The sequence below is a fragment of the Syngnathus leptorhynchus genome, chromosome 17 (genome assembly GCF_054491065.1).
Source record: "Syngnathus leptorhynchus isolate UIUO chromosome 17, UIUO_Slep, whole genome shotgun sequence".
NCBI classification, from domain to species: domain Eukaryota; kingdom Metazoa; phylum Chordata; class Actinopteri; order Syngnathiformes; family Syngnathidae; genus Syngnathus; species Syngnathus leptorhynchus.
This window is the reverse complement of record NC_141211.1, coordinates 4,685,872-4,700,411: the sequence shown is the minus strand read 5'-3', so window position 1 is coordinate 4,700,411 and position 14,540 is coordinate 4,685,872. Positions and strand designations below refer to the sequence as shown.

Genomic DNA, 14,540 nt, shown 5'->3' with positions numbered 1-14,540 from the left:
AGCAGCACTCGTGTCCAAATTTTATTTGTATGGCATGGTCGACAAAATAATATTTGATCAAGGTGGAAAAATTGTTGATGAGGTATGACTAATGCGATATCTTTTTAATAGCTGCAATGTTATGGAATAGAAAACAAATGTCTCAAACATTCTTCATATCTTTGTTGACAGCTCAACCAAGAGATCTTCACACTCCTGAACATAAAACAGGCTGTGTCAAGCACCTACCATTGCCAAATCAGTGAGGAGGTGAATATGGATACAATTCTTCACAGATGTGTCATTGAAATACTTGAGAAATGTACCTTATTAAATACATACATCAATTTGTCATTTATAATGTTATTGCGCAGGACAAACTTACTCATCAAAATACTAAATGTGCTATCGAGCGGTTTGCCAATGAGCATCATAATGACTGGGACGTTCACCTGCAAGCTGTGGTGTATGGCATAAATACTGTCAAGCAGGTAGAATTTTTAAATTTCAAATTCACAATATGAACCTTATTGATAACTCACCTTTTTGTACTTTTTTATTTTTATTAGAGCGGCTTGAGAAAAAGCCCATTTTCCCTTTTCTTTCATCGTCGTCAACTCCTTCCTAAGGTTTTGAACACTTGTCCCATGGGTGACGAAACTGAGGTTGGGGAACAAGAGGAACCCCTGCAAGCGAGGATTAGATCTATTACAGATCTCAATGAAAAGGTTGTAAGGCCATTTACTGCAAATATATCTACTTATGTTTAATATGACTTCATTTGTTTCTTTGGTAGGTTCTTGGAAACATAGAAAGAGCTCAACAGCAGCTGAAGAATAACCGTTTTCCATCACATAAGAGGAACAGCAATTCCTTTATTGAAGAAGATGACGTTCTCCTGTCCAAAGATCTAAAAAGGCAGAAAGTGACACCCGGCTTGATGTCCTTCCATAATAGTCCATGTAGGGTCATCAACCTGCCTGACAAAGGAGTGGTCACTGTAGAAAAGGAGAGTTGGGCCATGCCGACAGTCGATTCGAATTCTTTGAGGATAGAACCACCCGATATAGAAAAATGTAGGCACTGCATAAGTGTTAGCGAAAGCTCACAATTGATCACTTTTAATGATACGTATTGGTCCATATTTATGTGTTCAGATAAACTGATGGAGAATTGTGAGCTGGAGGACCATTCATATGCCCTTACTGGTTCAAAGCATGACCATCCGTATCCTATTTCTACTCAGAAATGCCTGGACAACTTTGACCCTCTTCAAGATGAGCTTGTAAGCATTCCATGATTAAGGTTCAATGTATTTGTGCATCCCTTCATCAAATGAGTCAGTTGCAGTCACAGAAGATTTGCAATCGAATTGTAGAACTTTTTTTTTTTGAATTGTCAGACAAATCACACGCTGCATCAAAGTTGGACTATGGATGGACAAAATGGGAGCAGACCTTGACGTGAGTCTCCCTGAGAATTCTTTGCTTTGGAATATTGTAAGTAAATCTTAAACGTATAGTTGAACTGTGCTTGTTTTATTTTGTGATTCCAACAGAATTTTCCTCGGCAAAGCTCTAGTAATTCCTGTGGAATCTTAAAACTGATGGTAAAGTTTGTCAAAGATTTCATTGACTTGAAATGTGAATGTTCACAGTGTGCCCTGTGCCTGAGCACCTCCGCCAGGATGTCAGTCAAAAAGATTTTATGAAGTTCTTTTCTCATTGATTTATGGTATTTTTTCCAAAGGTATGGCCACGGGTTGGCTTAGTAGACTATCCTGTCTGCAGGCGGAACTTGAGCCCGTCTTCTGGGTTTCAAAATTCTCTACCAAACCACAACATGGTATGACGGTGACTGATGGGAATTTTATATTGATGCTTTATTGATTCTCATTCCACAGAACCATACCGTTGTTAATCTCCTTTTAAGTATATGGTATTAAAATAAAAAACATGATGGAAATAAAATGATTCCACCTCGGTGATATTTAATTTTATTCTTAAACAGGAGCCAGTGAAATGCAGCATTGCTGAGAGGGAAAGTGGCTGAGTTGACCATCTTTTGGAGGGATAAAAAAAACAACAGGAGAACTTTGGGATCACTGGGAAGACACAAAATAGGCTGAATCGATATCAGCCATGATAATATATGATAATATAATAAATAAACAATTACATTAAAATTGACTCACTGTACTCTTTTTGTTCTAATTAAGAGGACTTATATATATATAGAGAGAGATTAAACCTCTAGTTGTGTATACTTGTAAACAAAACGGGTAATCGCGGAATGTTATTTCGTTTCAAAATAATTCAAACTTGAGCGTTCCCTCGATCTCGTGCCTTGTTTTGAAATATGTGATTGGTTGGTTGACGTGACAATCTCGCGAGAACGCGCTAACCAATAAGAGTGCAGAAGCGCTAACTCAAATGGGACGTTTGAATGTCCAAATTCAGTGACCGGTTTTGTTGCTTTTTGGCTCATCGAGCTCATCCGAGATTACAATACACGTTCAACGGAGGGGTAAGTTACATTAAATATTATACTGATTTATGTATTTATTTAAACAAGGCTATGGACTGATGATGTTTTTTATAGCAAACTAAAGAGACTCTGGATAGCAACAGCGGAAGTTTCTTGCAGAAATTATTCTAAACAACGACGTCCATGCAAGAACCAACGTCCGAGCAAAGGGGCTTCTTATTGTGATAATTTAGCACAAACAATTCATGATTTCACTTTTGTAGTGACGTTGTTATTGCTAAAATTTTTAGGGCAACTAGATTGAGTGGGTAAAATAATACGGTGTTCCCCAACGGCTACTGAGCCAAGGGAGAAACCCATATGTTGTCAAATTTCTATGCAATGATGCTGGCACTGGGAAAAGCATTACTGTCAGTAAAATATATGTATATTTATATAAATTACTTTAATGGTATACTATTTAAATATGGATTGGACTTGATGTGATATTTTATATATTGTTTTAGGATAAACCACTGAAACCTCTCGAGGTTGTGGCTGCACAATGAGCAACACTACTGTTTCAAAAAAAAATCCAGCCAACATGAAAGTAGGTGTTTGTTTTGGGTCATTTCAAAGCAAAATTCAGATTCTATAAAGTTTAATGTTTTGAATTGTTTCAGGGAAACAAGGAGAATGCCGAGCCTAGAGATGGAGTCAAGTCTGTTGGGAGAAGAGACTTTTCAAAATCAACATCTAATGTCTCTGCACAGTTTAAAAGCAATAAGAAACAGGGAGTGCTGGTAGGAAGTAGTGCCAGTAAGATCACCTCCACAATCCAAGACGCAAAGTCGGCTTCTACTGAGGTTGTTAAAAAAGGCAAATCCACTCAGAAAGATGGTAATAGAAGTGCTGTCTGTGAAGTCAAACAACGACAACCGAATAAGCAAACCATTCTTACTGAACGGACAGTGAAAAATGGAAAAGTAGTTCCAGATACCACAAGAGCACCAGCTGCGGCGACTTCATCTAAAGTCGTTCCCGGCATGTACAAAGGTAAGATTGTGGAGTCAAAAATTGGATCCATTTGGAAGTCAAGCGCGACAGCTCGAAGGGTGGATTCCAAACCAGCAGCACCTAAAACAAACATCCAAAAGGTTGCTGATCTGACAAGAAGAAGGTCAATGTCTGTCGCTGATGTCTCTGGACGCCAGTTCCTAAAACCTGCCCCACCGAGATCTAAATCGCTGTTGGATGGACGTGCGCAAGCATCCAAAGCCGCACCCACCAGCGGCCGACTTCCAGAGCACCGCTCAGCTCGTCCTTGGACCTCCTCAGCTGTCCCGGCACTATTAAAAACATCCAACTCCAGAAACACGACAGTGGCACCCACCAAACCCGTAACTGATAAGAAGGTCAAGAGACCTCCTGTAACAAGCACCCTTAGCCAGTACAGATGTACTGAAACTACAGAAGAAAGAAGGTAAGGACTTGACTCGTTGTCTAGCTTATTTTGCTAATGAGGCGTTCTCAGGATTTTCTTTTCATTCCTCCCTGCAGAGCGAAATTAGCCGTGTGGCTAGCTTCCAAGGGCAAGACTCTCAAGAGACCCGCCACGACGAGCACACAAGTAGTCACAAAAATCTCGACATCTGTAAAGCCCAAAGCCAGTGTGAAATCCAAGTCTCATGTTAAAGCCCAGCCGAATGAGGCAAAACCAGAATCCAGTCTGGACCAACACAAACCAGACTCCACAGCCTCTGGTTCTCCCCCACAAGCTCAGGAAGCTCCTAAAAGTGTGCAGATGCAGACCCCTTTAATAATGAACACGAGTTTCGACCTTCTAGAAAATTCAGATTTCGATTTGCCTGTTGTGCAAAATGGATTTGATGATGTAAGGCCATTCAACAAATACCTCTTTGAAATATGATAGTATGTATGCTGTGTTTGACACTTTGCTCCTAATTGTATTTTTAGGTTATTCTGAACCTGTGTGATGTCCTGGAAACCATGCCGACTCCTTCAAAATGCCAGAATGGTGAGTTTGGTTTTATACAATGTAAATTGGGGGTATTCCAGAACAATACAATTTTTAAAGGGGGGGGGGGATTCGTTTGCAGAACCCACACAGAGCACAGATGTGTGCGAAGTTGCAGAAGAGGAGAAAGGCACGACAGAGGATGATGAATGTGTAAAGGATGTGTCGAAGAAAATAGAGGCCAAGGAGATATTGAAGGATGAAAATGAAGGTGAAAAGAAAATGATGATGGAGGAAGACGTTCAGCGCGATGACACCAACGCGGAAGGCGCGTCAGAGACGAATCGTGGCTACGTCATCAAATATAGTGTCAAAACAACACCATATTTGCAAAGGTAAGTTGTCAGCTGTAGTTACCAAGCATGAAAATATCAACTGTTATTAAAAAAGGTGACCCCCCCCCCCCAAGACTCATGTCAAAATTCGCTTTTGTACGTTGCAGTATCAAGAAAACAATCGAAGGTGGGGCTCAAATAAGAACGTCGACTCGGAAAAGCAATATCAAAGATGTGAAATTTCTGACACCGGTGCGCCGCTCCCGCCGCATCGAGAGCAAATCTTTGCATCTGCCGTCGACCCTGCTCGATCACGACCAGAGTGTGTCATCACTGGCCGAGCTGGTTACCATGGATGGTGATCTTAATGCTTATGTCTATAGAAATAATTCTGCTCTTATGGGAGATCTGCCTGACCATGTCAAAGTTTAACCGTCATGCACACATTCTTAGTATATACCATATTTTGTTTTGAAGAAAAGGATTTGGGGACTGAGACTAAACAAGGCATTCACCTTGTTCTAAAGCCTACTAATATTTTAACTGTCGAAATACCTGTAATTGTATAGATAATATGTTAACATATTTGCTTGACCACTTATAAGTCCTGAATGGAGCTAACTGACTTTCACTTATTTTTACTCACTATAATAAAAGCAGTTTTGTATGACCTTTTGATGGTGTTTTTTTTTTGTACTGTATATAACGATTTTAGAGTAAAAAAAATTTTTTAAAACACACCAATTTTTTTTTCCCCTCCACTTTCAATCCTGCTTTATTGGAACAAATTTTACAAAATCAAAAAGGTGCTCCAATGAACACAGCTATCTTTTGGCCACTTTGTCAACTCAAACTTCCCAACATCAGATTAGGCAATATGAAACCTCCTTCCCTGAATTCCTTAGGAGACATTTTATTATAACAATTAAAAAAAAAAAAAAAAGATTCTCACACTCACCCACACAAATCTCTTTGCAATTTTCTTCCCCAAAACAAATTGTATAAAAAAGTATCGTTGAGCAGCACATCTGCTGACCACAAGGGAAGGTGTTCAGTGCTGTTGCGCTAACAGGGTGTTTTGTTGTAGTCAGGGAGTTTATGTTCTTGAAAGACCCCTGTTGTCGAGGTCTTTAACCTACAGGTTAGAGTAAACAAATATGAGTAAAAAAAAAAAAGATCTTTAACCACAGTGATGGATCAGTTTTTGCAAGTTTAAAAAAAGATGAACAGAAATTCACAAAAAAATGACATCGGTCTGTTTAAAATTGAAAAATCCATGCATTAATTTTAAAACTGCTTATCCTCCTTCGGGTCATTCGGGTGATTTTGCCACTTTTGATGGAAAAAAAAAAAAAAAAACAGCAGTGGGTAGAGTGACTTACCTTGTATATCCTAACCAGCCAGTGCTCTGTCGTGTAGGCTTCTTCCAACACATCCAGTTCAAAGTCTTTGTTGCCGATTTCAGCATTCCTCACTCTGTCATAACCCGGTGGGCGTTCTGCAAAGAGATAATTACGCTTCAAGACTTGTATCTGTATTTTCGGCAGTTTATATTTATACTCCATTGAATTTGCTTGGGGTCAAGTCACTTGAAAGTTTGAGCTACTGACAAACCGAGAGTTACTCACTGGCTTCGGTGTAGACCTGTCCGAAGCGGTAATAGCACATCTTGTACATGAGGCAGTTGAGCAAAACGGGCGAGCCTTCGCGGTCCACTCGGAACTCCCCCGTGGGTGTGTAGTAGTCGTGCTCCTTGATGTGCTTGCCCGTGTCGGTGCTGCCACCGATGCGAACCATCCACAGAAACTTGTTGATATCTGTAGGACGCATGATAGATTCAACCAATATTTCCTTTTGTTTTTTGGTTCCATGACAATTACAAAGCAAATTAGCAGGTCAACATTCACAAATTCATCCAATTGAGGGCAACAAAAAAAAACATACCATCTGAGGAATAACCCGTAAGTCCTCCAAAAATGACCAGGACATAGCTGACATCCAGCTCCCTCATAATCTCATAGGCTCGCTCCTCAGTGGACGCCATGGCCTAAAATCGAAAATGTTTATCAGTCATAAATACGGCACTGCTGTCGGCTCTACGAGCTCACCTGGCCAACTCTCGAGATGTGCGTGTTGTTCCACGTATTGTTATCCACTAGAATGGTTCGATTTGCCATGGCAGTAATTTGGTATCCATAATCCCACCATGACATGACTTTGGAATCCTGTAATAAGAAAATACATGGGGGTGAGTTCCGATTTGCCAAACTTTCTATTTCCTCTGCGTGTTGGGAAATGACTTGACCTCTGGGGTGTTGTGGCGAAGCCAATAGTAGGCCTCTCTGAAGTCATCAAAGATGATGCGGCTTCCATCGCCTCCACGGGCAGAAAGCACAATCGAGGGAGAGGAGTAGGCTTCGCTTGTCACCCAGGTAGAGTGAAAAGTGTATGTGATTAAGAAGAAAGCCATGACCAGAATCATCCCAGAGGCAACCTATGAAAGACAACACCACATATTTACGCATCTTGATAACCAATATCAATATATCCCATTCATCCATGGCATCTTTATCATCTACGCACAAATCAAAGCACCTACTTCGTTTTTAATAGGATAGGTGGAGTCCTGCTGCTTCTTGTTCTTCTTGTCCGGCCTGCTTACGTCCAGATTCTTCATGTAAGTTGTTAGCACCTGGGACACACCTATGCCGGACAGGATGCACATGACAGGAGCCAATACCAACATCAGACGAACCTGGAGGCAGAAAAAAATAAAATAAAAATATGGATGACTTTCAAAATGGAACCAAAAGCAGGTGAAATCTTTCGGAAGAGCTCATCTAGGATTTACCATGACAGCTGAGAAATACATGCTGGTCACTCCATACATGATGATGAAGATCCTCGCATCCGACAAGTTGTTGAAACAGTAGTAAAGGCCAACTGTGTTGAAAGGAGAAGAAATGTCAGGAAAAGAAACACAACTATTTAATACTGTGTTAGCATGCACATGACAGTGTGTACACTTACCTGGAAACATAAACACCAACAGCTGGAGGTCAAAATAGTAGGAAGACCATGTTGTGGGCTGGTGCTCAGAGACCGAGGCGATAATGGGGATGTTGTTTTTGGCATAGGAAGGGTCCAGCAGGGAGTAGAATCGCCCAGTCCATGGAGATATCTTTCCTAGGAGGTAGAAAATGCACTTAAGTGATTCAAGTCCATCATCTGCGCCACCCCCTCGACATCAGAGATCTTCAGCTACCTGTTAGCATGAGAACAGCACCCACAGACAGCAGAAGGAATCCCACCAGGGAGATGACGCTCTTAAACAGCACCTCAAACTGCTGAGGGTTGAGTTTGCTGCGCAGGTAGTCCACAAAAGCATGAATCTGGCACAAGCCAAACACGCCAAAGGCTGCCATGTGCTCCGAGGACTGCACCGGCTGGCGTAGGGAAGAGGACAAACCGATTGGATTTGATTAGGCTCTTCAAAAATTCTACTAGTCCAACATTAGACAGAAAACGAACTATGAGGGACAACTTTTACTCCCTACCTGGAAACCAACAAAAGAGATCTGCATGGACAGGATGGTGCCCAGGCAGTAGACTGTGCAGTATGCTACATAGATGCGGTGAGAGAAGCGTCCAGTGAGCATCAGAACCAAGACGTGAAGTGGGATAAGGTTGATCAGGAACACATAACCACCCCAGGAGGAAACCTACACACAGGATGGATAGAAAAGACAACTAGTGGAATGACAAATCCATCAAAACTTCAGCTTTGCTCAATTAAAACAAATTACCATATAGAAGTAAGCCAGAGCGCATATTGAGGACCAGTACACAGATCCTGTTTTAACAGCCTTGATCCACATGTAGTAGGTCAACAACATGCAGAATATGGCAATACCTAAGAAGGACACATAAGATGGAAAAACCTTTAATGAGGGGGTCTTCTAACATTTAAATTGTAGCCCATCCATGTAATGACATACCTTCATTGTCATAGGAGCCGGCAACAGAACGCGAGATGTAACCAGGCACCACAGCAATCATGGCTGCAGCTAAGAGCCCAGCACCAGCATCCTAAAAAGAAAAAGGAACTTTTGAGCAAGTAGCGCTTGTCCTAATTCGGGTGAGAAAATAAAACACTCACATTCAGGCCTTCTATGATTGATTAGAAATTACCTTCAGTTCCTTCGTGAAGTGATAGGTGACAATGGCTGTAAAGGAGGAAAATAAGGGAGCCAGAAAAACGCAAACATTGCGGATATCAATGGTGATGTGGAAAAAATGTAGGACGTGGTACAAGGCAGCTGAGGTGATCATCAGTCCTGGTGGGGGAGAAAATACATTACATTTATAATTGTTCAAACTAAAAATGTCAGTTATCTTGAGATTGAGAATTTTTCCTCATTCCTACCTGGGTAAATGGTGCCACCGATGATCCTACCAAGTGGATACCATGCTCTGTCATCGAACCAGTTATGAAAGTTATAAAATCCTTCTTCTGCCAAGAAGCGGGTGGTGCGGTAGTTGAAATACCTGAAGGTGAAACATAAGTGTCAAATTATGTAATTATGAAGGTATAGATTTATTTGGGGTTTGCTTTTTTTTTGGTTAAATTAAACAACACAACTTTGAGTAAGCACTTACGGATCAAACTCATGGATGACACTTTCGAACCTCAAGACGGAGAACAGTCTGGTTGAGAATGCTGAAGAGATGCAATCATTATTAAGGAATGTTGCGGTTGTTTACAAGTTAATTACAATTAATGATGACACTCACAGAGGATCGCAGCCATAGAAAGGATGAGCAGCTTCAACAACGTGTCCTGCTTCTCATAGGACAAACGTAGGAAGCCCAATTTCGTCATTATGGCAACCGTGGTAGGAGACAGCTCACCTCACTAACTGATACGAGGACAAGCAATGTATAGGAGAGGAAGACATATTCAAATTAATATCCAAAGTAGAAAAATAAATCCCATTCTTTCGACACTTGGGAGTCCAACCAGATAAGGCCACGCACTATTAGGTGACGCCAGAAAACTAGGAAGCGCCTACTCTTCTCGGAATGTTCTGCAGAGATTTGAGGCTGTGCCATTAACAATCTACATTAGCGTATATTTAAAAAAAAAAAAAAATCCTTGCAGTAGGACGATTATTCTTGATTTGCAGGCGACACCAAAGAAAGCTATTCCGACTGACGCTTGACAAAACCGTCCACGATCGTGTAGTTGTCAGTTTAAATAATGTGAAATGCAATAGATCGAAACAAGCATGTTTCGAAATTAAGTGCCGACAGTAATACATTAAGAGTGCTTGATCATCTGGTTGTGTCTTTCAAAAGTCTAAACTGCTAGCAAGGCTAAGCAACTCGTTTTATTTGTGCAGTTTTCCCTACAACTCTTCCTCGTAATGTTATTACGAGGAATGAATAACAAAAAGGCAGAATAACAATTAAATGATTGCTATTTCTTTTCGACAATATATCCCATTAATAATACACAATTAGCTGCACTTACCAGCTCCGCTCCTCTGAAATCATGAGTTGAAGACAACCGAACGGGCTCAAATCCCGCCTCGTTCAGGTCTTAGTACGTTCCTATTGGTTAAGCGTCAGTCAACCGTGATCATGGACGGTTCTGATAGGTCCGTTTGGGTGTTACTCAAATTGAGTTCCCCGCTTGGCCGCCGTGGTGTAGTGACGTGTCCTTAGTGAAGAAACGTGTTTTGTCGCCCTCTACTGATTAAAACAAACAGTTGCACTTAACCTTTTTTTTTTTTTTTAAATAAGATGCATTTCTATTACAAAACCTCACTCAGTCTGCACAAACACCCTTAGTAGTTCTGTAAGTGTTAAAAAAATAAGGTCCCTCCACAACCTATAGAATGCAATGTGCTGGAGGAGCTCATTATATTGTATGTAGAGGATTCAGTATTTAATATTATACAGAGAACAAATACAATAGTAAAGGGAAAATTTACTTGCGTCAGATTTGTAGAATGCAGGTCAAGTGTTATCAATATTATGTTTTAGCAGTGTAGTATGAAATAACACACACATTCTTGCAGCTTGGCAGCATCATCGATTTTTCACTGAATACATTTATGATAACCCGTTTTTTGGGTCATCTTGTAGTTTACAATGACCACGTCTCTGCAGAGGGTGAAGACCATTTTAATTTGGGGGATAATCAAGAACCAGTCATCAGCAAAACACGTAACAGTTTTTTGTTTGTATTAAGTCCCAAAATATTGAAGCTCCCTTATATGCCAATTCACGTTTAAAAAACAAACAACCGAAGATGTTGAAGGAAAAAGAAAAAAAACTCCCCAGACTTTAACATCGTTTTCTGACAGCCACAGGAACATGTGAAACTTGCACCCTCAAACCAACACATAACTGCAACTAGAAAAACAACCTCAGTTGCTTAAATGCAAATTACGTCCTTCAATATCGACCTGATTTATTGTGCTGTTATTCTTAAAGGAGAGCAACTCAAATGGCACAGTATACAAAATCAAAGTGAGGGGGTGGGGGGGGGACTGAGAAGAAAACAATTTTGATGAATTCTGTGTTACGAGTGTGAGGCACTGGGAATTTTTATGTCACACCGGTCATGGACGAGCAACTTTTCGTAAAATGGCCGGGAATCAGATAAAAACGTGTGAAACCAGTGCTGTAAAACTCAAGGAATTCCTTCACATTAGACGAGGTTCCTTCATGCAGCGTCATCATCACTGAAGTCTTTGTCGGACTGGGGAGGTGTGAGGGGATGCGATCCTCTCTGAGGATGTCGATGATGTCATGGAGGACTGCAGGTGGACTGTCTTGTGGAAAAGCTTGTTGCTAATCAACACCACCAGCGAGAAGAGACGCAATTGAAAATGGCTAGAAATCGGTAAATACAAAAAATCTCACTCAGCGAGGGGAACGTGAAATGAAAAAAAAACAAAAAAAAACTGCTGCTCCTTAATAATCACTTACTACATCTTTGTTGGCGTCTTGGCCTCATTAGCGCTGATGATGAAGAGAGGGAAGAGGATGGAGAACAAGCAGCCACTAGGTAGAACAAAATAAAAAGGCTCTCTTTTTAATTATTACTAGATTCCCTTGTTACTGCATAAATATCCAGAGGGCAACTCTTTATGCGAAATGTGTGCATCACATTTTTAAAAAGAATTAGCAGGCATGATGCACGATGGCATTTGAGGCCTTACCTGATGATATATGAGGAAGGCAAGGCAGTCAACAAAGCCATGGGCAAACCAAAGCCAAAGTAATAGGGCCAGTTCCTCTCAATATTGGACAGCCGTTGGTGCATCTCGATGCCTTAAAAAGTCCATTTGTTTCAGTTGGATATCACATATGCATGACGTTCATATCCAAAGTAATGTGCTATCTCACCGCGGTTGAACCAGCGATACTCAAAACAGTACAGGGAATAGAGCAGAGACATGTGTAGTAAGCTGACCATCTGTCCAATGGCGTCAATGGGAAACAGGCTCACAATCATACCCTAGAGAACACACAAATATTGTGACATTCAATTGAACCAAACTCACCTCATTGTGTGTTTAGTGCAGAGATGGAAACAAAAGATATATTGAAGGTGCAAACCTGAATGAGGAAGAGTGCCTGGAGGAGGAGGTTGAAGAGCATGTCGGCAATGATCTTGCTAACGCTGGGGAATGGCTGCGCTTTGCAGCCAGACACTTCGAAGGCTAAGTCAGCTATGTCCTGCAATAAGTACATCAATCACATTCAATTATATAAACAACAAAGTCTTTAATAAGAACATTACAAATCTTGGATGTGTTGTTTTTGTCTTATAAGGGACCAACCTGAAACCAGATAGCATTGACAATCTTGCTGAGAACAAACAGTGGGAGGACCCAGAGAGCACTGAAGACAGACGTTAGGATGAACTCTAACCATGACCAGACACTGCCATGGAGTGAGGGGTCACCTGGAGCAAAGACAAATTATTGTCTGGCAGGTCATTTTAAAACCTGGTAGCTTCATACATATACAACACATACCAATAATTTTTGCAGAGAGAGTCTGGAGCAGTGGGATGAACACCCGGTAGAAGAGAAAAAGGCTGAGCTAAAAACAAAAAAAAAAACAAAGGGATGGTCACATGCTTAAACACAGTCATCACAGGCATGCTTGATTTGGAGAAGAGTAGGCTGAACTTCTTACCCAGAAGACTCCTCCATTCCAGGCACAGCACTGAAAGATCCTGCTGGCTACTTTGGGGTCACTACAAAACAAACAAATAACTGTACACATGTACGATATGTTGGTGGATAAATCTTTTTTTTCCGCCATTATTGTGACCTGTAAACAAAGACTGGAATCTCTTTGTGAGGGGATGTAAAAATAAAATTCAGATTTAATTCATTGTATTGTTTTGGATTGCCATCAATGACATACTTGTCCGGTTTCCGCTCCTCACTCTGAGCCCGTCTCTGTGCTAAAGCCCCGCTGGCCCTTCTTCGCCGCTGCTCCTCCCTTTTCTGCTGGATGCGGGCATCCAGCTTGGAAATGGTTCCAATGCCCAATATGGAATCCTTGATCCCCTGCAAAGTCCGAAATAAAAATGAGAACCTCAGTTCTTAACTCTACACTAAAGTGATATCTACACGCTTGTGTGTGTGGCTACTGACCGTCGCAACATTGCGGAGGAAGGCCCTGACACTGTCTGTCATCTCTGTGCCAGCTGCAGCAGTTCCATCAACTGCAGAAGGAAGGGGGACGTTTGACCTGGTGGTCAGCTCTCATGGCAGGATGATGATCACCCAGTAACCTGCCAGAAACAGTACAACGGATCAAAAACAAAATTTGATGGCAAACCGTCATACATCATTTACACTCCTGTATTATCAAATGTATATCATTATTCAAGGAATAAGCGGTAGTTTATCATTCAAATTTGTTGTAGTTATAACGATAGGACAGCAACAATAGAAAAAAAAAAAGCTAACACCAACTAAGATCGATATATTTTTTTTTTCCTTAGAAAATATCAAGGAACAAGAAGAAAGCCGCTATCAAACGTGGAAATGCCACAATTCAAAATAGTACTACTTAAACACCAAGAATCGTAATAATTGAATTGGCGTTGTTATATCCAAATTAAATATGAAACTAGATCATTTATAGAGGATCTGTAACAAATGGAAAATAAGACGTTTATACATTGCTTCCTACGATAAACTGTTGTAACTAGGCGTTAGCGTGCTGTCTCAGGGTTAGCCAACGTCTACGTCTGCCGAAGAAAGCCACGATCGTAGGATACATTAATATTTGTAAATGTTAGACTGGTTTTCATGTGTGGTCTCACAATTTGTCGGCAGATTGTTTGTTTATGCTACTAGCTAACTAGTCATATTCAATACATTGTGTAACTTGTGTCAAAACGATACAATAAATAATCAGGCGAGAAAACAGCTTAGTTATTGTCAGTATGCTTCTTACCTCATGCGTCAGGTAATTGAATAAACGACCGTTTATGGTTTTTCTTCCCTTTGTATATGTCAGCACCAACAATAACAAAAATATCAAGGACCAATGGAAAACACATTGCGCAAGCTCCAACCAACACACTGAAGGATTCTGGGAAATGTAGTTCTTATCACTTTCAAACCGCGAGTTAAGCCATTTAAATTCCAGCTTATAAATAAAAAAGTAACCACGAATGAGAGCCGATTTTGCACGTTAACAAAACAAAAGGCTTTGAAGTGACCATATTATAGGTATTTCAT

The 14,540-nt window shown here is 40.8% G+C and overlaps 3 protein-coding genes across 3 annotated transcripts; 1 reads left to right on the top strand and 2 right to left on the bottom strand.

Annotated features, from left to right (window-relative positions):
- Nucleotides 1-2,358: 2,358 nt before the first annotated feature.
- Nucleotides 2,359-5,433, top strand: LOC147043291 (uncharacterized). Its single transcript, XM_085936388.1, has 7 exons — nt 2,359-2,505; nt 2,973-3,055; nt 3,129-3,928; nt 4,006-4,339; nt 4,423-4,483; nt 4,566-4,818; nt 4,926-5,433. The coding sequence occupies exons 2-7, from the start codon at nt 3,011-3,013 to the stop codon at nt 5,188-5,190; spliced, it is 1,758 nt and encodes a 585-aa protein (XP_085792514.1). The 5' UTR covers nt 2,359-2,505; nt 2,973-3,010; the 3' UTR covers nt 5,191-5,433.
- A 75-nt stretch (nt 5,434-5,508) lies between these two features.
- On the bottom strand, nt 5,509-10,344 carry stt3a (STT3 oligosaccharyltransferase complex catalytic subunit A). The gene is made up of 18 exons (XM_085936426.1): nt 10,292-10,344; nt 9,553-9,677; nt 9,418-9,478; nt 9,185-9,306; nt 8,950-9,095; nt 8,757-8,847; nt 8,565-8,671; nt 8,316-8,480; nt 8,024-8,204; nt 7,789-7,944; nt 7,610-7,701; nt 7,358-7,513; nt 7,064-7,252; nt 6,867-6,983; nt 6,703-6,805; nt 6,387-6,575; nt 6,141-6,256; nt 5,509-5,893 (listed from the first exon to the last, which is right to left on the bottom strand). The coding sequence occupies exons 2-18, from the start codon at nt 9,638-9,640 to the stop codon at nt 5,855-5,857; spliced, it is 2,118 nt and encodes a 705-aa protein (XP_085792552.1). The 5' UTR covers nt 9,641-9,677; nt 10,292-10,344; the 3' UTR covers nt 5,509-5,854.
- A 337-nt stretch (nt 10,345-10,681) lies between these two features.
- On the bottom strand, nt 10,682-14,367 carry ei24 (EI24 autophagy associated transmembrane protein). Its single transcript, XM_085935838.1, has 11 exons — nt 14,254-14,367; nt 13,443-13,582; nt 13,210-13,355; nt 12,976-13,036; nt 12,813-12,879; nt 12,615-12,739; nt 12,391-12,510; nt 12,178-12,289; nt 11,991-12,102; nt 11,758-11,832; nt 10,682-11,661 (listed from the first exon to the last, which is right to left on the bottom strand). Exons 2-11 carry the CDS (start codon nt 13,482-13,484, stop codon nt 11,508-11,510), a joined length of 1,014 nt encoding a protein of 337 aa, XP_085791964.1. The 5' UTR covers nt 13,485-13,582; nt 14,254-14,367; the 3' UTR covers nt 10,682-11,507.
- Between the last annotated feature and the right edge of the window lie 173 nt (nt 14,368-14,540).

What these genes read in the sequence shown, in the direction of transcription:
- ei24 (XM_085935838.1), bottom strand. Translation starts at nt 13,484, where the DNA reads ATGACAGACAGTGTCAGGGCCTTCCTCCGCAATGTTGCGACG. An exon ending in GAGGAGCGGAAACCGGACAA is followed by an intron (nt 13,037 to 13,209) that starts GTATGTCATTGA and finishes TTTGTTTTGTAG; the next exon opens with TGACCCCAAAGTAGCCAGCA. An exon ending in CCTTCCTCATATATCATCAG is followed by an intron (nt 11,833 to 11,990) that starts GTAAGGCCTCAA and finishes TGTTCTACCTAG; the next exon opens with TGGCTGCTTGTTCTCCATCC.
- LOC147043291 (XM_085936388.1), top strand. Translation starts at nt 3,011, where the DNA reads ATGAGCAACACTACTGTTTCAAAAAAAAATCCAGCCAACATGAAA. An exon ending in GAAACTACAGAAGAAAGAAG is followed by an intron (nt 3,929 to 4,005) that starts GTAAGGACTTGA and finishes TCCTCCCTGCAG; the next exon opens with AGCGAAATTAGCCGTGTGGC. An exon ending in TCCTTCAAAATGCCAGAATG is followed by an intron (nt 4,484 to 4,565) that starts GTGAGTTTGGTT and finishes ATTCGTTTGCAG; the next exon opens with AACCCACACAGAGCACAGAT.
- stt3a (XM_085936426.1), bottom strand. Translation starts at nt 9,640, where the DNA reads ATGACGAAATTGGGCTTCCTACGTTTGTCCTATGAGAAGCAGGACACG. An exon ending in TGTATTTCTCAGCTGTCATG is followed by an intron (nt 7,514 to 7,609) that starts GTAAATCCTAGA and finishes TTCTGCCTCCAG; the next exon opens with GTTCGTCTGATGTTGGTATT. An exon ending in CCTATCCTATTAAAAACGAA is followed by an intron (nt 7,253 to 7,357) that starts GTAGGTGCTTTG and finishes TGTCTTTCATAG; the next exon opens with GTTGCCTCTGGGATGATTCT.